The sequence below is a fragment of the Electrona antarctica genome, assembly GCF_951216825.1.
Source record: "Electrona antarctica genome assembly, chromosome: 12".
NCBI classification, from domain to species: domain Eukaryota; kingdom Metazoa; phylum Chordata; class Actinopteri; order Myctophiformes; family Myctophidae; genus Electrona; species Electrona antarctica.
Window position 1 is genome coordinate 3065742 of NC_136793.1, and position 21557 is coordinate 3087298.

General features: G+C 50.0%; 1 protein-coding gene across 1 annotated transcript in view; it reads left to right on the forward strand.

Moving 5' to 3' along the window:
* Positions 1 to 21135, forward strand: part of LOC306933690 (uncharacterized protein) — a 41646-nt gene extending 20511 nt beyond the window's left edge. The window contains exons 7-14 of the mRNA XM_079516000.1: positions 1 to 11; positions 1453 to 3720; positions 7043 to 7123; positions 9897 to 9974; positions 11604 to 11771; positions 15305 to 15439; positions 16791 to 16880; positions 20680 to 21135. The exon at positions 1 to 11 is cut by the window's left edge and continues 13 nt beyond it. Of these exons, the coding sequence (XP_079372126.1) occupies positions 1 to 11; positions 1453 to 3720; positions 7043 to 7123; positions 9897 to 9974; positions 11604 to 11771; positions 15305 to 15439; positions 16791 to 16880; positions 20680 to 20831 (2983 nt within the window). The 3' untranslated portion in view covers positions 20832 to 21135. The remainder of the gene's footprint in view (positions 12 to 1452; positions 3721 to 7042; positions 7124 to 9896; positions 9975 to 11603; positions 11772 to 15304; positions 15440 to 16790; positions 16881 to 20679) is intronic.
* The last annotated feature ends 422 nt before the right edge of the window (positions 21136 to 21557 follow it).

Here is a 21557-nt window from a genome sequence, read left to right on the forward strand (position 1 = left end):
ATCAGAAGGAGGTACGTAATGTGTGGCCTAGTTTATCAGGTGTATATAGTGGGCGTGGTCTAGTTGATCAGGTTTATATAGTGGGCGTGGTCTAGTTGATCAGGTGTATATAGTGGGCATGGCCTAGTTGATCAGGTGTATATAGTGGGCGTGGTCTAGTTGATCAGGTGTATATAGTGGGCGTGGCCTAGTTGATCAGTTGTATATAGCTGGCGTGGTCTAGTTGATCAGGTGTATATAGTGGGCGTGGTCTAGTTGATCAGGTGTATATAGTGGGCGTGGTCTCGTTGAGCAGGTGTATATAGTGGGCGTGGTCTAGTTGATCAGGTGTATATAGTGGGCGTGGTCTAGTTGATCAGGTGTATATAGTGGGCGTGGTCTAGTTGATCAGGTGTAGTGGGCGTGGCCTAGTTGATCAGGTGTAGTGGGCGTGGCCTAGTTGATCAGGTGTATATAGTGGGCGTGGTCTAGTTGATCAGGTGTAGTGGGCGTGGCCTAGTTGATCAGGTGTAGTGGGCGTGGCCTAGTAGCAATACTAATATCACAGCAAGGATGTTAGTCTCGTCCCTCTCAGTGTTCTCCGCAATGCCCCGCCCCCATATTTGCATACTGGGCCCTGGTTGGTTATAGCCTGGTTCCATACGAATCTGGTTGGCTCGTCACCACTTCGGCCGTGAAGTCCTCCCACAATTGAGAGGGGCCAGACTTAATCTGCCCCCTGGGGCGATATGCATTGAGAGGGGCCAGACTTAATCTGCCCCCTGGGGCAATATGCATTGAGAGGGGCCAGACTTAATCTGCCCCCTGGGGCAATATGCATTGAGAGGGGCCAGACTTAATCTGCCCCCTGGGGCCATATGCATTGAGAGGGGCCAGACTTAATCTGCCCCCTGGGGCAATATGCATTGAGAGGGGCCAGACTTAATCTGCCCCCTGGGGCAATATGCATTGAGAGGGGCCAGACTTAATCTGCCCCCTGGGGCAATATGCATTGAGAGGGGCCATACTTAATATGCCCCCTTTGGCAATATGCATTGAGAGGGGCCAGACTTAATCTGCCTGGGGCAATATGCATTGAGAGGGGCCATAAGGGCAATATGCATTGAGAGGGGCCAGAAGGGCAATATGCATCACAAAGGCAGATGAAGGTTGGCTAGTAGTCTAGTTCCTCAGGTGTATATTGTGGGTGTGGTCTTAGTTGTATATTGTGGGTGTGGTCTAGTATATCAGGTGTCTATAATGGGCGTGATCTAGGTCAGTGGTTCTCAACGTTTTTTTTAATTAACTCTTGAGAGGTAAACATTGAACCGCATTGTGGACCCTCCCCCCACCCTCTCACGGGCCCCTGGGGGGGCTCCCGGCCGGCCTTTGAGAACCGCTGCCCTATTGGTGTTCATATTTAGTGAGTGGGCGTGGTCTAGTGGTAGTGATAACTGTTCTCTTCCTAAACAGCGGACACAGCGACTGGTGGAGCCACTACATCTACGACTACTACTACTACTATGACTACAATTCCTGCTACCACAACTCCTATTCCTACAACTACTCCTATTTCTTCTACAACTACTCCTATTCCTACTACTACTACTATTCCTACCACAACTCCTATTCCTACTATTACTCCTATTCCTACTACAACTATTCCTATTCCTAGTACTACCACCACCATCACCACTACTATTACTCCTGCTCCTAGTATAACTAGTACTATCCCTACTGATATTCCCACTGCTACAACTAGTGCGTTGAGTCCAGACCTAGCTACTACTACTAGCGACAGTGCGTTCAGTCCAGACCTAGCTAGTTCTACTAGCGACAGTACGTTGAGTCCAGACCTAGCTAGTTCTACTAGCGACAGTACCTTGAGTCCAGACCTAGCTAGTTCTACTAGCGACAGTACCTTGAGTCCAGACCTAGCTAGTTCTACTAGCGACAGCGCGTTCAGTCCAGACCTAGCTACTACTACTAGCGACAGCGCGTTCAGTCCAGACCTAGCTACTACTACTAGCGACAGTGCGCTGAGTCCAGACCTAGCTACTACTACTAGCGACAGTACCTTGAGTCCAGACCTAGCTACTACTACTAGCGACAGCGCGTTCAGTCCAGACCTAGCTACTACTACTAGCGACAGTGCGTTGAGTCCAGACCTAGCTACTACTACTAGCGACAGCACGTTGAGTCCAGACCTAGCTACTACTACTAGCGACAGTGCATTGAGTCCAGACCTAGCTAGCTCTACTAGCGACAGCGCGTTGAGTCCAGACCTAGCTAGCTCTACTAGCGACAGCGCGTTGAGTCCAGACCTAGCTAGTTCTAGCGACAGTACGTTGAGTCCAGACCTAGCTAGCTCTACTAGCGACAGTGCTATTGCTCTTACAGCCACGTCTTCTCCAGTTCAGACACCAGACACCTTACAGCCAGACACCGGCGCTACTACCGCTACTACTATGGCCGATACGGCTACTGGTGCCACGTCGCCACCGGCGGTCACCTCTAGTCCGGCATCGGCCGACACCGGTGGTACCGATAGCAGCAGCGGTGCTATTAGCGTTGACGGTAGTATTAGCGCTAGTCCCGATAGCGGTGCCACGTACGACGGGTCCGTTTCTGACCCGTCTGTCACTCGGCCCCCTGTAGGACTCCCAGGTACTGCAGCGCCGCCAGTCGTCAGTACCGCGTTACCCGCTATCGGCACTGCAGTACCAGTCGTCACCACCGACACCTCCGATCTGCCTCCCGGAGCAGGTTTGGACACACCATCTGTTGCTAGGGCGACCACCACCACCCCTAGCCTAGCAACAGCATCGTCTGTCCCGAAAAAAACAGCGGCCAATGACAGAGCTCCTTCTTCCGCCGACTCCTCCTCCTCCTTCTCCGCTGGCATCACCACCACCCCGCCCATTCCCTCGGCGGCTCCACCGCCCAATCAGGATCCCGATGCCGTGGAGTCTCCGCCTCCCGCCGCCTCCTCCCAGAGCCCAGGGACGGCCCCAGACGGAGCTCCTTCTCCTCCGGAAGCTGCAGACACTACAGGGTCTCCTCCTGCTAAAAACAAAGGAGGCGGTTCTGTCGCGCCGCCACCACCAGACTCAAACCCCACCCCCACAGACAGCCCCTCCCCCTTCTCCTCTTCTCCCTCGACGGGCAGTTTGGCTCCTCCCCTTGACTCCGACTCCCCTGTTCCCGATGTTCCCCCAGACTCCTCCTCCTGGCCGTCGGCCGATCCCGGAGAAGAGGATTCGTGGAGACTGGATTCTAGTCGGGACTTCATTCCGACGCCGGTGGTACCCGAGGACTCCGGAGGACCCGGGGCGGACGATGTTGGCGGACCGGGGTTTGACGACCCAGGAGCCCCAGGAGCAGAACCGCCGGGTCTCGGAGGAGATTCGGACACGGATTATTCCGCGCCGCGGCCGGGGACAGATTATGTAAACCCCGAGCTGGATTATTATTATAACGGGCCGGGATTCCGTCCCGCCGTGCCAGACAGTTCTGGCAACGTAGACGGAGACGCTCGGAGTCCTGGAGTGGATTCCGGATCGCAGACTGGCGGAGCGGACTCCAGCGGGGGGGCGGGGGGAGGGGCAGAGCCCAGCAGGGGTGCAGGGGGAGGGGCAGAACCCCCGGGGGGGCGGCGGCGGGGGGGCTGGGACCCGCTCAAAGACCTGGAGAACAGAGAATGGAGAGAACGGATGGAGGAGGAGACGAGAGAAGACACAGGTATATATCTTCTATCTCTGTCTGTCTGTCTGTCTGTACATTAGTGGTTTGCCCTCAATACAAACAGCACCCGTGATATTATTCACCATCCTCAGAGGGGGGTGGGGGGGGGGGGGCAAGGTCCGCAAGGTCCCTTTAGCCAGGGAGCCACCGCCCCACTTCCTTTAGCCAGGGAGTCAGAGCCCCACTTCCTTTAGCCAGGGAGTCAGAGCCCCACTTCCTTTAGCCAGGGAGTCAGAGCCCCACTTCCTTTAGCCAGGGAGTCAGAGCCCCACTTCCTTGGGTTCAAAAGGAAACCCGTTGGGAAACTGGACACTCGCTCCACAGGCTTTGGAGTTTCATCAGATTGGCCGGATCTGAACCACCTCTGCGTCCAAGCCGGTGTGTCCCTGGAGTGGGCGCGGCCAGACTCTGAGACTGTGGAGGTCTCTGAGGACATAATAAGTGACCCTGTCACCTCTGTTAGAGCAACAGTGACCTACAGCGGACACACTCACCTGTTGACACCTTAAGCATTATTCATAGTCTGGATTTTCGGTGGTGAGGTGACCACCGAACTACAACATGACCTCATGAGCCGCGGTGAAGAGCAAACCACCGTTCTCCCCAGCCCTTCTCTCCGTTTTTACTCACCACCGCTCAACGTTATTTCAGCTCCGGTGGTCACCTCACCACCAGAGCTGTGGTCACCTCACCACCGAAAATCCAGACTATGACTGAGCCTTAAGGGTGCTCGGTGGACCCTGTTGGACACTGGACTGGACTCAGACTCCAGGGGAAACGTGCTTCATGCCTTCGCCATGCTGACCATTCTGTTTCCCATTCATTTCTAAGGAACAGTGCTCTCAATGAGGACATTATCACCTTCACAGTAAAAGCCAGGTTACAGATCCTTCCCACTAAACTCAACCTTTCCCTCTGGTTTCCCTCCACCCATGACCCTCACTGCTTGCATCACACCACAGGGCTCGTTACAGAAACCATGTCACACATTCTGATTGGCTGTTATGCCTATAAAGGGCTTTACATAGCACGCCACGACAGAATAGTTGATCTCATAACAAAGGACATATCTAAACATTTTGCTGTCTGTGAGAATGTACAAACATTCCTGTGTCAAACCTTCCATGTTTCAACTCTGTACTGAAAATCCTGAAATGTTTGCACATCTCTCTGCTAACACACCAGATGTTGTTGTGGTCAATGAAGAGAACAGATCAGTTTCCATTCTTGAAACGGCCTGACTGCACCTTTGATTCTAGCTTAGAGGAAGCCTTTATGACCAAAGTCATTAAATACCAGCCGCTCCTCCAGACCATCACAGAGCTAGGCTATAGGTGCAATCTACTTGTGTTTATCTTCGGCAGCCTAGGACATGTACACAGTTTGGTTTTAAGAGGCTTCCAACAACTTGGGACGCCAAAAAAGCAGCTAAACGGCTTGCAAAATTCTGTGCAATCTCTTCTACTATCGGTAGCCGCCAAATATGGTGAGGATGCTGTTACTTGTACCCCTGAAGGGTGTGTGGGTATTTGTCTGGGATTTGCTGATTGCACTCTGTACAGCACCGTGTAAATATCTGTGTCCTTGTATTGTATCTCTTATGTGGACATAAATAAATGATTAAAATGTGCAGACAGTTTGAGAGGGGGAGAGGTGGTGGAGTTAGCTGCTTTATAGCAGACAGTTTGAGAGGGGGAGAGGTGGTGGAGTTAGCTGCTTTATAGCAGACAGTTTGAGAGGTGGTGGAGTTAGCTTCTTTATAGCAGACAGTTTGAGAGGGGGAGAGGTGGTGGAGTTAGCTTCTTTATAGCAGACAGTTTGAGAGGGGGAGAGGTGGTGGAGTTAACTGTATAGCAGACAGTTTGAGAGGTTTCCTCCTCCCAGTCCCGACAGCAACGTCATTCCTCGCCATGGTTTAATGTCTCTGTCTGTTGAACAGCAGCATCTGAGGCGACAGGTCTAATGTCTCTGTCTGTTGAACAGCAGCATCTGAGGCGGCAGGTCTAATGTCTCTGTCTGTTGAACAGCAGCATCTGAGGTGGCAGGTCTAATGTCTCTGTCTGTTGAACAGCAGCATCTGTGGCGGCAGGTCTAATGTCTCTGTCTGTTGAACAGCAGCATCTGTGGCGGCAGGTCTAATGTCTCTGTCTGTTGAACAGCAGCATCTGAGGCGGCAGGTCTAATGTCTCTGTCTGTTGAACAGCAGCATCTGAGGAGGTCTAATGTCTCTGTCTGTTGAACAGCAGCATCTGTGGCGGCAGGTCTAATGTCTCTGTCTGTTGAACAGCAGCATCTGTGGCGGCAGGTCTAATGTCTCTGTCTGTTGAACAGCAGCATCTGAGGCGGCAGGTCTAATGTCTCTGTCTGTTGAACAGCAGCATCTGAGGAGGTCTAATGTCTCTGTCTGTTGAACAGCAGCATCTGTGGCGGCAGGTCTAATGTCTCTGTCTGTTGAACAGCAGCATCTGTGGCGGCAGGTCTAATGTCTCTGTCTGTTGAACAGCAGCATCTGTGGCGGCAGGTCTAATGTCTCTGTCTGTTGAACAGCAGCATCTGAGGCGGCAGGTCTAATGTCTCTGTCTGTTGAACAGCAGCATCTGAGGAGGTCTAATGTCTCTGTCTGTTGAACAGCAGCATCTGAGGCGGCAGGTCTAATGTCTCTGTCTGTTGAACAGCAGCATCTGAGGAGGTCTAATGTCTCTGTCTGTTGAACAGCAGCATCTGTGGCGGCAGGTCTAATGTCTCTGTCTGTTGAACAGCAGCATCTGTGGCGGCAGGTCTAATGTCTCTGTCTGTTGAACAGCAGCATCTGAGGCGGCAGGTCTAATGTCTCTGTCTGTTGAACAGCAGCATCTGAGGAGGTCTAATGTCTCTGTCTGTTGAACAGCAGCATCTGTGGCGGCAGGTCTAATGTCTCTGTCTGTTGAACAGCAGCATCTGAGGCGGCAGGTCTAATGTCTCTGTCTGTTGAACAGCAGCATCTGTGGCGGCAGGTCTAATGTCTCTGTCTGTTGAACAGCAGCATCTGAGGCGGCAGGTCTAATGTCTCTGTCTGTTGAACAGCAGCATCTGTGGCGGCAGGTCTAATGTCTCTGTCTGTTGAACAGCAGCATCTGTGGCGGCAGGTCTAATGTCTCTGTCTGTTGAACAGCAGCATCTGAGGCGGCAGGTCTAATGTCTCTGTCTGTTGAACAGCAGCATCTGAGGAGGTCTAATGTCTCTGTCAGTTGAACAGCAGCATCTGAGGTGGCAGGTCTAATGTCTCTGTCTGTTGAACAGCAGCATCTGAGGAGGTCTAATGTCTCTGTCTGTTGAACAGCAGTGTCTGAGGCGGCAGGAGAAAAGACTGAGAGCGTGGGAGAGAATAAAGGAAAACCTGACAGAGGCTACGACAGAAAAGGTAAGACATCCTGTCAGATGGCGACTCCACTTGTAGACCCGGGACGTGCACGCATAGACATCAAAGTGGGCTTCAGCCCCCTGCCCTTTTACCCGTCTGTAAAACAACTGCCCTTTTACCCGTCTGTAAAACAACTGTCCTTTTACCCGTCTGTAAAACAACTGCCCTTTTACCCGTCTGTAAAACAACTGCCCTTTTACCCGTCTGTAAAACAACTGCCCTTTTACCCGTCTGTAAAACAACTGCCCTTTTACCCGTCTGTAAAACAACTGCCCTTTTACCCGTCTGTAAAACAACTGCCCTTTTACCCATCTGTAAAACAACTGTCCTTTTACCCGTCTGTAAAACAACTGCCCTTTTACCCGTCTGTAAAACAACTGCCCTTTTACCAGTCTGTAAAACAACTGCCCTTTTACCCGTCTGTAAAACAACTGCCCTTTTACCCGTCTGTAAAACAACTGCCCTTTTACCAGTCTGTAAAACAACTGCCCTTTTACCCGTCTGTAAAACTGCCCTTTTACCCATCTGTAAAACAACTGCCCTTTTACCAGTCTGTAAAACAACTGCCCTTTTACCCGTCTGTAAAACAACTGCCCTTTTACCCGTCTGTAAAACAACTGCCCTTTTACCAGTCTGTAAAACAACTGCCCTTTTACCCGTCTGTAAAACTGCCCTTTTACCCATCTGTAAAACAACTGCCCTTTTACCCGTCTGTAAAACAACTGCCCTCTCCAGACCACCAATGAATGCAGCATTTACTACATGGTGAAAGAAATGCAAAATGCCCTCCTCTCCTTTCCATGCCATGACGGAAGGAAGGCAGCATTCAGGAGAATAGTTTGTTTTCCGAAGTCTCCTCAACTACATTTCGAAATCCATGTCGTTACACCTGCATCTCCACTAGATAATGAGTACTGGGGTTGCGCCCCGAAAATAGCTGATCTACAAGCTCTCAACGCATCGCAGTGCGACGTGTTGAGAGCTTGTAGATCTGCTATTTTCGCTATTTTGGGCCAAAAGTGCCCTCTTATGGGATTTCAGCCCCTGCCCCTCTAACACTCTCTGCCCGTGCCTGTACGACTCCTACTCCTACTCCTACTCCTACTCCTACTCCTACTCCTACTCCTACTCCTACTCCTACTCCTACTCCTACTCCTACTCCTACTCCTACTCCTACTCTAACACTCTCTGCCCGTGCCTGGACGACTCCTACTCCTACTCCTACTCCTACTCTAACACTCTCTGCCCGTGCCTGTACGACTCCTACTCCTACTCCTACTCCTACTCCTACTCCTACTCCTACTCCTACTCTAACACTCTCTGCCCGTGCCTGTACGACTCCTACTCCTACTCCTACTCTAACACTCTCTGCCCGTGCCTGTACGACTCCTACTCCTACTCCTACTCTAACACTCTCTGCCCGTGCCTGTACGACTCCTACTCCTACTCCTACTCCTACTCTAAGGCCCTTTCCCAATTCCTTTTTTAACCCTACCCCTCAGCCCTTGGCCCTACCCCTTATCCCTTGTCCCTTCCCCTTGCCCCTACATAATGAGTGTCAAGGGGTAGGGGGATAAATCATCACCCTAGGAATTGGAACGTCCCTAAATATTGAACGTCCCTTGTAGATATTGATATATTGATATACAACCTGTTCTCAGAAAATAGCTGATCTGCAAGCTCACTACAGGCCAGTGGTCCCCAAACTTTTTCATGTCAAGGACCCCCAAATTGACAATAATTAGCCCGCAGACCCCCATTTGAAGAGATATGCCAGGGACCCCATAGATTTTTACGAATCTAGCAGTGTCACGGACCGCCAGTGTGACATGCATTAGTCCATGGACCCCCATTTAATGGCATTTCTGTCTCTGGGACCCCCAATTTGTATTGTAAAATCAATGTTAATTAACTCTGAGTGTACAAATGGACCCTTATGGGTCCATTTGGTTCCAAACTATCATTTAGCTGGGCAGTTGCTGTACGACTCCTACTCCTACTCCTACTCTAACACTCTCTGCCCGTGCCTGTACGACTCCTACTCAGGTCACCACAAACGGGACTCTAGACTTTTTGTTGTTTTCCTTCTTTCTCATTTTTTGTTCGGCCCCAAAAAATTGTGTTTCTTGTCATGAGTCGTCACTAGGGGTGCAACTATATAGTAACATCGAAAAAACTATTTTAATTTCAAGAATCGAGGTATATCGAAATGAAAACGGCAACATTGACTATGTATCGTATCGTTTTGAAATGCAAATAATCGATTGTATCAACACTACATTTTTGTGCGTGGTATTTAGCAAAGAAAAAAGAAAAAGAGGGGTTTAATGATTTAGTTTAAAATAATGTCAATGTATTTTAAATAGTTACTGTATCGATTTAAAATCATTGAATCGTATCGTATCGTGTACCAACATGGTCCATGTATCGTATCGTGATACTTATCGTATCGCTGTTCAAATGTCTCGTTACACCCAGTTGTCGCCATCCGAGGTGTCTTTGTCCGAGACTTACGGGTCTTTAAATAAATACTTTCTGAAACGTCTATGGGAAAAAATTAATGGGGAATTCTCTTCCACGCTCTATATTCTGATTGGGTAACTCCATGTACAGTGGTTGCTATGGAAACTAACAACACACATCCTAACACAAAAGGCCATGACGCATCGGGTCAAATCCCATTGGCTGTCACGGACATATAGCGCCCTGTGCATGGCTGCTCTGATTGGCTGTCGCCGTTGGTCACGCGGATTGTTTTCTTGTGTCCAAAAAGCAACCCAGAGGATCCCGGTTCCCGGAGGTCGCCCGAAGGTCAGCCAGCTGTCGAAACTAGCCGACGTCAACTTCCAGGGTAAGACCACGCCCACCTTGACCCCTTGAACCCCTGAGTGACCCCTGACCCCATGTCCATTTCCTAATGGACCAGGATTTTACCCCTGTGAGGGGTGGGAGGGGCTGGGGGGGACAAGGTGAGGGGTGGGAGGGGCTGGGGGGGACAAGGTGAGGGGTGGGAGGGGCTGGGGGGGACAAGGTGAGGGGTGGGAGGGGCTGGGGGGGACAAGGTGAGGGGTGGGAGGGGCTGGGGGGGACAAGGTGAGGGGTGGGAGGGGCTTTTGGGGACAAGGTGAGGGGTGGGAGGGGCTGGGGGGACAAGGTGAGGGGTGGGAGGGGCTGGGGGGGACAAGGTGAGGGGTGGGAGGGGCTGGGGGGGACAAGGTGAGGGGTGGGAGGGGCTGGGGGGGACAAGGTGAGGGGTGGGAGGGGCTGGGGGGACAAGGTGAGGGGTGGGAGGGGCTGGGGGGGACAAGGTGAGGGGTGGGAGGGGCTGGGGGGACAAGGTGAGGGGTGGGAGGGGCTGGGGGGGACAAGGTGAGGGGTGGGAGGGGCTGGGGGGGACAAGGTGGGGGGTGGGAGGGGCTGGGGGGGACAAGGTGAGGGGTGGGAGGGGCTGGGGGGGACAAGGTGAGGGGTGGGAGGGGCTGGGGGGGACAAGGTGCCTTATGTAGGCCTACTACAGCGAACAAGCTTTATTGTTTTAGTTGCCTGAGGTTCACGATTCATAACTTTGTTTTTTCACTTCATTTTTATTGATAAAAAGACAAAAAAGGACAATAAAAAAAGACAATACAAAAAAGAAAAGGAAAGAACAAAATAAAAACAAACAAAAAATAAAATAAAACAAAAAACAAGGCTGCATGATTCATAACTTTTAACAAATGAACTGCTCCTGATGGAATGTTATGTCAATAAGCTTTATTATTGATATCAAACCGGATCGCTGATTTATTTTGATTTATTTTTATTTATGTTTTTGCTTTGGCCTTTTCCTTGTCCTTCCTCAGTGCCGTCCACTTCCTGTATACATGCAGCCAGGCCCGCGGGAAGTACTTTACACTCGCAGGGGCTGAGCGTCTAGTAGGGGGTGCGCGTGCACGCGCATCATGCACGCGCATTTTTGCGCATTTTCAAGCGCAAACGTGGCCTTTACTTTCCCTCTCCACACGCAAGTTATATGAACGAACTGACACAGGCAATTAACCAGGATAAGGTGCCAATACTGTGATACAGCATATTTATTAGGCCTGGCTTATCTCTTTTTTTTTCTTCCCCTCCTGTTCGAGGGGGGGCTGTGCCTGGGGGGAGGGGGTGCTACAGCCCCCCCAGCACCCCTACTTCCCTCAGCCATGCATGCAGCCGGACTAAAAAGCTGCTTTTGATAAAACGCTCGATGTTCGGAGGTCTTTGCTGATTATCCGGTGATCCCGATATCCCGATAACATATTAGCGCATTTCCGTTGTACCTTCGAGTTCCACAGCGTGTGCGCGTGCGTGTGCATGTGTGTTACCAGACTGTGAGTGTAACAACCACTCTAACCGCTCTATGTCCATTGTGTGTGTGTGTGTGTGCGTGTGTGTGCGTGCGTGCGTGCGTGCGTGCCTGCGTGTGCGTGCGTGCGTGCGTGCGTGTGTGTGTTACCAGACTGTGAGTGTAACAACCACTCTAACCGCTGTACGTTCATTGACGTTCTGGACGTGGTGACGTGTGTGAGCTGCAAACACAACACCAGGGGGCGCTACTGCCAGGACTGCCGTCAAGGCTTCTACAGAGCGCCCTCTAGAGGCCTGCAGGACGAGGACGCCTGCACCGGTTAGTGACCGCACTCTAAAACCCCCTGGACAACGCTCCACACGTCCCAGACTCTTCTCCCTTCTCTAAAACCCCCTGGACAACGCTCCACACGTCCCAGACTCTTCTCCCTTCTCTAAAACACCCTGGACAACGCTCCTCACGTCCCAGACTCTTCTCCCCTCTCTAAAACCCCCTGGACAACGCTCCACACGTCCCAGACTCTTCTCCCTTCTCTAAAACACCCTGGACAACGCTCCACACGTCCCAGACTCTTCTCCCTTCTCTAAAACACCCTGGACAACGCTCCACACGTCCCAGACTCTTCTCCCTTCTCTAAAACACCCTGGACAACGCTCCACACGTCCCAGACTCTTCTCCCTTCTCTAAAATACCCTGGACAACGCTCCACACGTCCCAGACTCTTCTCCCTTCTCTAAAACACCCTGGACAACCCTCCACACGTCCCAGACTCTTCTACCTTCTCTAAAACACCCTGGACAACGCTCCACACGTCCCAGACTCTTCTCCCTTCTCTAAAACACCCTGGACCACCCTCCACACCTCCCAGACTCGTCTCCCTTCTCTAAAATACCCTGGACAACGCTCCACACGTCCCAGACTCTTCTCCCTTCTCTAAAACACCCTGGACAACCCTCCACACGTCCCAGACTCTTCTACCTTCTCTAAAACACCCTGGACAACGCTCCACACGTCCCAGACTCTTCTCCCTTCTCTAAAACACCCTGGACAATGCTCCACACGTCCCAGACTCTTCTCCCTTCTCTAAAACACCCTGGACAACGCTCCACACGTCCCAGACTCTTCTCCCTTCTCTAAAATACCCTGGACAACGCTCCACATCCCAGACTCTTCTCCCTACTCTAAAACACCCTGGACAACGCTCCATACGTCCTAGACTCTTCTCCCTTCTCTAAAACACCCTGAACAACGCTCCACACGTCCCAGACTCTTCTCCCTTCTCTAAAACACCCTGGACAACGCTCCACACATCCCAGACTCTTCGACCTTCCCTAAAACACCCTGGACAACGCTCCACACATCCCAGACCCTTCTACCTTCTCTAAAACACCCTGGACAACGCTCCACACGTCCCAGACTCTTCTCCCTTCTCTAAAACACCCTGGACAACGCTCCACACGTCCCAGACTCTTCTCCCTTCTCTAAAACACCCCGGACAACGCTCCACATGCCCCAGACTCTTCTCCCTTCTCTAAAACACCCTGGACAACGCTCCACACGTCCCAGACTCTTCTCCCTTCTCTAAAACACCCTGGACAACGCTCCACACGTCCCAGACTCTTCTCCCTTCTCTAAAATACCCTGGACAACGCTCCACACGTCCCAGACTCTTCTCCCTTCTCTAAAACACCCCGGACAACGCTCCACATGCCCCAGACTCTTCTCCCTTCTCTAAAACACCCTGGACAACGCTCCACACGTCCCAGACTCTTCTACAATCTCTAAAACACCCTGGACAACGCTCCACACGTCCCAGACTCTTCTCCCTTCTCTAAAACACCCTGGACAACGCTCCACACGTCCCAGACTCTTCTCCCTTCTCTAAAACACCCCGGACAACGCTCCACACGCCCCAGACTCTTCTCCCTTCTCTAAAACACCCCGGACAACGCTCCACACGTCCCAGACTCTTCTCCCTTCTCTAAAACACGTCCTAGACTCTTCTCCCTTCCCTAAAACACCCTGGACAACGCTCCACACGTCCCAGACTCTTCTCCCTTCTCTAAAACACCCTGGACAACGCTCCACACGTCCCAGACTCTTCTCCCTTCTCTAAAACACCCTGGACAACCCTCCACACGTAACAGACTCTTCTCCCTTCTCTAAAACACCCTGGACAACGCTCCACACGTCCCAGACTCTTCTCCCTTCTCTAAAACACCCTGGACAACGCTCCACACGTCCCAGACTCTTCTACCTTCCCTAAAACACCCTGGACAACGCTCAACACATCCCAGACTCTTCTACCTTCTCTAAAACACCCTGGACAACGCTCCACACGTCCCAGACTCTTCTACCTTCTCTAAAACACCCTGGACAACGCTCCACACGTCCCAGACTCTTCTCCCTTCTCTAAAACACCCTGGACAACGCTCCACACGTCCCAGACTCTTCTACCTTCTCTAAAACACCCTGGACAACGCTCCACACGTCCCAGACTCTTCTCCCTTCTCTAAAACACCCTGGACAACGCTCCACACGTCCCAGACTCTTCTCCCTTCTCTAAAACACCCCGGACAACGCTCCACACGCCCCAGACTCTACTCCCTTCTCTAAAACACCCTGGACAACGCTCCACACGTCCCAGACTCTTCTCCCTTCTCTAAAACACCCTGGACAACGCTCCACACGTCCCAGACTCTTCTCCCTTCTCTAAAACACCCTGGACAACGCTCCACACGTCCCAGACTCTTCTACCTTCCCTAAAACACCCTGGACAACGCTCCACACGTCCCAGACTCTTCTACCTTCTCTAAAACACCCTGGACAACGCTCCACACGTCCCAGACTCTTCTCCCTTCTCTAAAACACGTCCCAGACTCTTCTCCCTTCCCTAAAACACCCTGGACAACGCTCCACACGTCCCAGACTCTTCTCACTTCTCTAAAACACGTCCCAGACTCTTCTCCCTTCTCTAAAACACCCTGGACAACCCTCCACACGTCCCAGACTCTTCTACCTTCTCTAAAACACCCTGGACAACACTCCACACGTCCCAGACTCTTCTACCTTCTCTAAAACACCCCGGACAATGCTCCACACGTCCCAGACTCTTCTACCTTCTCTAAAACACCCTGGACAACACTCCACACGTCCCAGACTCTTCTACCTTCTCTAAAACACCCTGGACAATGCTCCACACGTCCCAGACTCTTCTACCTTCTCTAAAACACCCTGGACAACGCTCCACACGTCCCAGACTCTTCTCCCTTCTCTAAAACACCCTGGACAACGCTCCACACGTCCCAGACTCTTCTCCCTTCTCTAAAATACCCTGGACAACGCTCCACACGTCCCAGACTCTTCTACCTTCTCTAAAACACCCTGGACAACGCTCCACACGTCCCAGACTCTTCTTAGCCCCTAGCACTTGCCCTAGCCCCGACGACCTTACAGGCGTATGCAAAGGCTAAACTTATGTAACTTAGATAGCACTTTATGTAGACTATAGGAGCAATCTATAGTGGATAAGTTTCATTGTGCATATATTCTACGGTTAGACGGATGTTATATTCTTAGTTTACTTATGATTCTTGATGATTCTTTTTTTGTATTTGATGTCTTCATCTAGCAGCAGAGTGTCTGCTAAATGCCTAAATTGTAAATATCTAAATCGTAACCCTAACCACAACCTGAATCTTTGTCTCTGTCTAATTGTAAACTGTGTGTGTGTGTGTGTGTGTGTGTGTGTGTGTGTGTGTGTGTGTGTGTGTGTGTGTGTGTGTGTGTGTGTGTGTGTGTGTGTGTGTGTGTGTGTGTGTGTGTGTGTGTGTGTGTGTGTGTGCGCGCAGAGTGTAACTGTGAGCAGCAGGGCAGTGTGCATGAGCGCTGCGGCCGTGCGGGGGCGTGCGTGTGCAGAGAAGGCGCCACAGGGAGGCGCTGTGACTCCTGTGCATCCGGATACAACTGGAAGGGAGGCTGTGTGGGTGAGTGACCATATATGGATATAAAATGTGTGTGTGTGTGTGTGTGTGTGTGTGTGTGTGTGTGTGTGTGTGTGTGTGTGTGTGTGTGTGTGTGCTCGCGTTCCATGGTGCGTGCGTGCGTGCGTGCCCACTGCTAATGTTCCAAACCACTGGACCAATCATCATTCAATATATTGTCCACGCTTGCCAGCAGGAGACAAGAAATACTATATTTATTATATGTTTTCATATTTTATACTTGTTTTAATTACTGTTTTTACTGTTTTATTTATGTATTGTTTTTAGAGGTCGCCTTTGGCTGAAACCTTGTCCAAATATGGAAATGACTGGTTACATAGCAGTGATGTCATACAGTGCATGAGTGATGTCATAGACTGGTCACAGCGTCTGGTTTAGTCGACTCAACGTTTCCTGTTTCTCCTTCTTTTGCTTTTCTTGGGCGTCTCGTTGGCAGCGAGCGTAAGGACACTCCTGTAATAGATTCTGTTATAACATGCTCTGTTGTTGGTTGTCATGGCTACCAGTTCCCACCTGATGTCGTGCGGGAGTTCAGACTGGTCCAGATCGTACTGAATAACTGCTAGTTTGCATAACGTCTTAAGACTAGGACTCAAGTCTAAGATGAACAGCTCATCGGAGGCAGTGTCATCTCCTTTGACTCCTCCGAAGAGGATGATACGATCCCCTACAATGCAACAGCACATGCCGCGCATCGGACGCGGCCCTTTTCCCTTGGGCTCGACCTTCTTCCAGGAGAAGGTCTCTGGGCTGAAGCTCCACAGATCATGGGCATGCTTGTTACCGTCGCGGCCGCCAAACATGCACAGCTCTCCATCGTGGGCAAAGGCTGAGTGATGACGGCGGCCTTCCGGAGGGGGCTGTGCAGAAGGCGTGCTCAGCCAGACGTCGGTCTCCGTGTCAAACACCCGGACGTTGTTGTAGACGACCCAGCCCGACCGGTCCCCTTCGCCGCCAAATACAAACATCTTTGTCCCAATGATGGTAGCAGAGTGACGACGCGGAGGAGGTGGATGTCCTCTGGTGTTGATTGAAGACCAGACCATCGTGCTGGTGTCCAACTTGTACATGTCATTAGTCCATATCACGTTGTATCCTCCATAGATTAACATGACCTTCTCCAAAGCAAAGGCTGAGTGGCCGAACCTCTCTGGTCCCAGAACAGTCCCAGAAACCTGTGGTTTGAACCACATGTGGGCGTCAACATCAAAGGCATGAAGCACGTTGCAGTATGATACTGTACATCTCATCCTTTCAATAAAGGTTCATAAAATATAGACAAGCATTTGGACAGATCATAATGTTTTCTCCTCTCCTCTCCTCTCCTATCCAGCTAATGTGTGTGATGAAGACGGCTTGGTGTGTCAGAATGGAGGAACATGTGTTGACTTCCTGCGTTGTATCTGTGCTGACGGTTTCGCAGGTAAAACTCTGCCCCCTCCTGGCCAACAGCAGCATGTACACAATGATGGCCCAAATGCACATAGGGCTGAAGTGGTTCATTTATGTTTTGTAATAATAATAATACAAAACTTCAAAGTAACTATAGTAACTAAAATTGTCAAATAAGCAGAGCAGACGTAAAAAGTATTTGAAATTGGAAATACTGGAAAGTAAAGTACAAATACCTAAAAAATTGCCTACTTTTCAAGATGGAGTGCCACGATTTTTATGTTTTCCAGTTTTTCATGTGTTTATGAGGTGACAGTACTTCATTAGACCCCTTGGTGTGGTTGTTATGTCATGTGTCTATGAGGTGACAGTACTTCATTAGAGCCCTTGGTGTGGTTGTTATGTCATGTGTTTATGAGGTGACAGTACTTCATTAGAGCCCTTGGTGTGGTTGTTATGTCATGTGTCTATGAGGTGACAGTACTTCATTAGACCCCTTGGTGTGGTTGTTATGTCATGTGTCTATGAGGTGACAGTACTTCATTAGAGCCCTTGGTGTGGTTGTTATGTCATGTGTTTATGAGGTGACAGTACTTCATTAGAGCCCTTGGTGTGGTTGTTATGTCATGTGTTTATGAGGTGACAGTACTTCATTAGAGCCCTTGGTGTGGTTGTTATGTCATGTGTTTATGAGGTGACAGTACTTCATTAGAGCCCTTGGTGTGGTTGTTATGTCATGTGTTTATGAGGTGACAGTACTTCATTAGAGCCCTTGGTGTGGTTGTTATGTCATGTGTTTAAGAGGTGACAGTACTTCATTAGACCCCTTGGTGTGGTTGTTATGTCATGTGTTTATGAGGTGACAGTACTTCATTAGAGCCCTTGGTGTGGTTGTTATGTCATGTGTTTATGAGGTGACAGTACTTCATTAGACCCCTTGGTGTGGTTGTTATGTCATGTGTTTATGAGGTGACAGTACTTCATTAGAGCCCTTGGTGTGGTTGTTATGTCATGTGTTTATGAGGTGACAGTACTTCATTAGAGCCCTTGGTGTGGTTGTTATGTCATGTGTTTATGAGGTGACAGTACTTCATTAGACCCCTTGGTGTGGTTGTTATGTCATGTGTTTATGCGGTGACAGTACTTCATTAGACCCCTTGGTGTGGTTGTTATGTCATGTGTTTATGAGGTGACAGTACTTCATTAGAGCCCTTGGTGTGGTTGTTATGTCATGTGTTTATGAGGTGACAGTACTTCATTAGACCCCTTGGTGTGGTTGTTATGTCATGTGTTTATGAGGTGACAGTACTTCATTAGACCCCTTGGTGTGGTTGTTATGTCATGTGTTTATGAGGTGACAGTACTTCATTAGAGCCCTTGGTGTGGTTGTTGTCTCCACCAGGCCGAAGGCATGGGGAGAGAGTATGTTTTGCACTCCGTCCGTCCGTCCGTCCGTCCGTCCGTGTGTGTGTGTGTGTGTGTGTGTGTCCGTCCGTCCGTCCGTCCGTCCGTCCTTCCGTCTGTGAACAGCTAATCTCCGGCACCATTAACCCGGTCGATGCCACATTTTGCACACACACTCCCTGGATGCCAACGATGAACCTCTGCCCCACATTTTCCAGAACGGCCTGTTATAGCGCCACCAGGAGGCCGCTTTGTGCAAAACAAGTTTTTGGACAGTACACCTACAGATTTTGTCCAAACATCACGCAAATTGGTACACAGTCTCTCTAGAGCCATTCAACGAAACGGGTCTTTCAGATTTCTCAGACTCTATCCTGATTGGCTAAGATTGGCTTCCAAAGTTCGCAGGAGTTCTCAGTTTCAAACAAAATGCTGCAAATCATGAACACATCGTGTGATTTCCGTGAAATTGTGCACGCACATTCCCACTAGGCCGAGGAGGAAATGCCACATGAACATTTTCAACTCAGCCTCATGGTGGCGCTATAACTGGCCAAAAAGTGTTTTTACCTCTAACTGCACGGATCTGTGGATAACTTTGTATGCCAACTCCCTAGAAGCCAAGGAAAAACCTTTGCCTGGAATTTTTCACATCTGCTCTTTATAGCGCCACCAGGAGGCCGACAAAACACATTTTCAAATATTACTCCTTAAGATTTTATCCAAATTTCACGCAAATCGGTACACATGCTCTTTATAGTCATGTGTTCAAGACGGGTTTGTTTGATTTCTCATAATCCACCCTCATTGGCTACGATTGGCTTCTAAACTTTTCAGGAGTAGCCCGCTTTGTACCCGCTTTGTACAAATCGCCACAACTACTCAACGCAGCGTCTGATTGTGGTGAAACTGCATGCATATTCCCACTAGGCTTTGGAAGAAATGCCACTTGACAGTTTTCAAATCAGCCTCATGGTGGCGCTACAACAGGCCAAGCCGCATCACACACACACACACACACACACATACACACACACACACACACACACACACACACACACACACACACACACACACACACACACACACACACACACACACACACACACACGTTTATATTGCTCCTAAACATTTTGCCAAACATCACACACACACTCCTATCCTCCTGGTGGAGACCTGTGCCCAGATGAGCACTTTTTCTAGTTATGTCATGTGTTTATGAGGTGACAGTACTTCATTAGAGCCCTTGGTGTGGTTGTTATGTCATGTGTTTATGAGGTGACAGTACTTCATTAGAGCCCTTGGTGTGGTTGTTATGTCATGTGTTTATGAGGTGACAGTACTTCATTAGACCCCTTGGTGTGGTTGTTATGTCATGTGTTTATGAGGTGACAGTACTTCATTAGAGCCCTTGGTGTGGTTGTTATGTCATGTGTTTATGAGGTGACAGTACTTCATTAGAGCCCTTGGTGTGGTTGTTATGTCATGTGTTTATGAGGTGACAGTACTTCATTAGAGCCCTTGGTGTGGTTATGTGCAATGATGTCTTCCATTTGTATTTAGGGTTTCTTCCTGGAGGCTGAAACCTTGACAGTCAAACGTGCCAATGGAAAAAAAAAACTGTGATATAGTGAGATCACAATATCATCCCCTCCCATAACTCCTCCCCCTTTATCATACAACCACAGCTTTGGGTGTGGCTTCAGTTCAGGTGGATCACCACCCACCAGGCAAACGAGGCGCACTTTTTTGAAAATAATGATCATCATGTTATTGTTATATAAAGAGGAAGAATGAAATCATGGCACTCCATCTTATAGTTACTTTACACCCTGTGTGAAGCGTTCTACAAATGTCATCTTTCTGGATTAAGAGCGTCTGCTAAATGCCTAAATTGTGTTGTTTTCGTCGACTAAAACTAAGACGAAAAATGTTCGTCGACTACCTTTTTCCACTGACGAAAACTAAATGGAAACTAAATGAAAACTAAGCTACGATGACTAAAACTAAGAGTAAATGTATTGACAATTTTGTTAACAGATAAAAACTAGACTAAAATGTGATGAAGGAACTAGTGAACAAGTCATTTTACACTTGGTTGCATGCTGAAAATATTATTTGGCTATTTTCAAGTGTAAAATCAGCCATTACGACGGCATCAATTAAGGCCCGCCAAAATACATTTTAGTCGACTAAATCCACCGTAGATTTAGTCGACTAAAATCGCATGACATTTAGTCGACTAAAACTAGACTAATACTAAAACATTCCGGGTGACTAAAACTAAATGAAAACTATTCAAGAGACTCTGACTAAAACTAAAATCTAAATTTTGCTGCCAAAAACAACACTGTTTACATCACTGCGGTCATGTTGAGGTCATGTGACGATGTCCTGACGATGTGATTGGTTCGTTCGCCCTGCAGGTGTTCTATGTGAGCAGAGGCTGTGTCTGAACGAGGTTGGAGGTTGCCGTGACGACGACGATCAGTCTGACTCCGCCCCCGCGACCTTTCACCTTTGCCCTCTGACGCTGACCGTGCTGGCGATGGCCGCCGCCTCCCTCGTGATATGGTGACCCCATCCGTCTTCAACCGCTTATCCGTAGTCGGGTCGCGGGGGCAACAGCTACAACCAGAGAGCTCCAGACTTCCCTCTCCAGAGCAACATTAGTGACTTCCTCCTGGGGGATCCTGAGACGTTCCAAGGCCAGTGAGTCGATGTGTTTCCTCCAACTGGTCCTTGGTCTGCCCCGGGGTCTCCTCCCAGTGGAGATTTAATCCATCTGGTCCTTTGTCTGCTCCGAGGTCTCCTCCCAGTGGAGATATAATCCATCTGGTCCTTGGTCTGCCCCGGGGTCTCCTCCCAGTGGAGATATAATCCATCTGGTCCTTGGTCTGCCCCGGGGTCTCCTCCCAGTGGAGATATAATCCATCTGGTCCTTGGTCTGCCCCGGGGTCTCCTCCCAGTGGAGATATAATCCATCTGGTCCTTGGTCTGCCCCGGGGTCTCCTCCCAGTGGAGATATAATCCATCTGGTCCTTGGTCTGCCCCGGGGTCTCCTCCCAGTGGAGATATAATACATCTGGTCCATGGTCTTCCCCGGGGTCTCCTCCCAGTGGGACGTGCCTCAAGGACCTCCCTAGGGAGACGCCCGAGAGGCATGCTAACCAGATGCCAGAACCACCTAAGGCTCCTTTCCAGGCGAAGAAGCAGCGACTCTACTCCGAGTCTCTCTCGCATAACTGAACTATTTAATGGGCCCGCCCCCACAGATGACAGACAGGCAGGCAGGGGGGTCCGT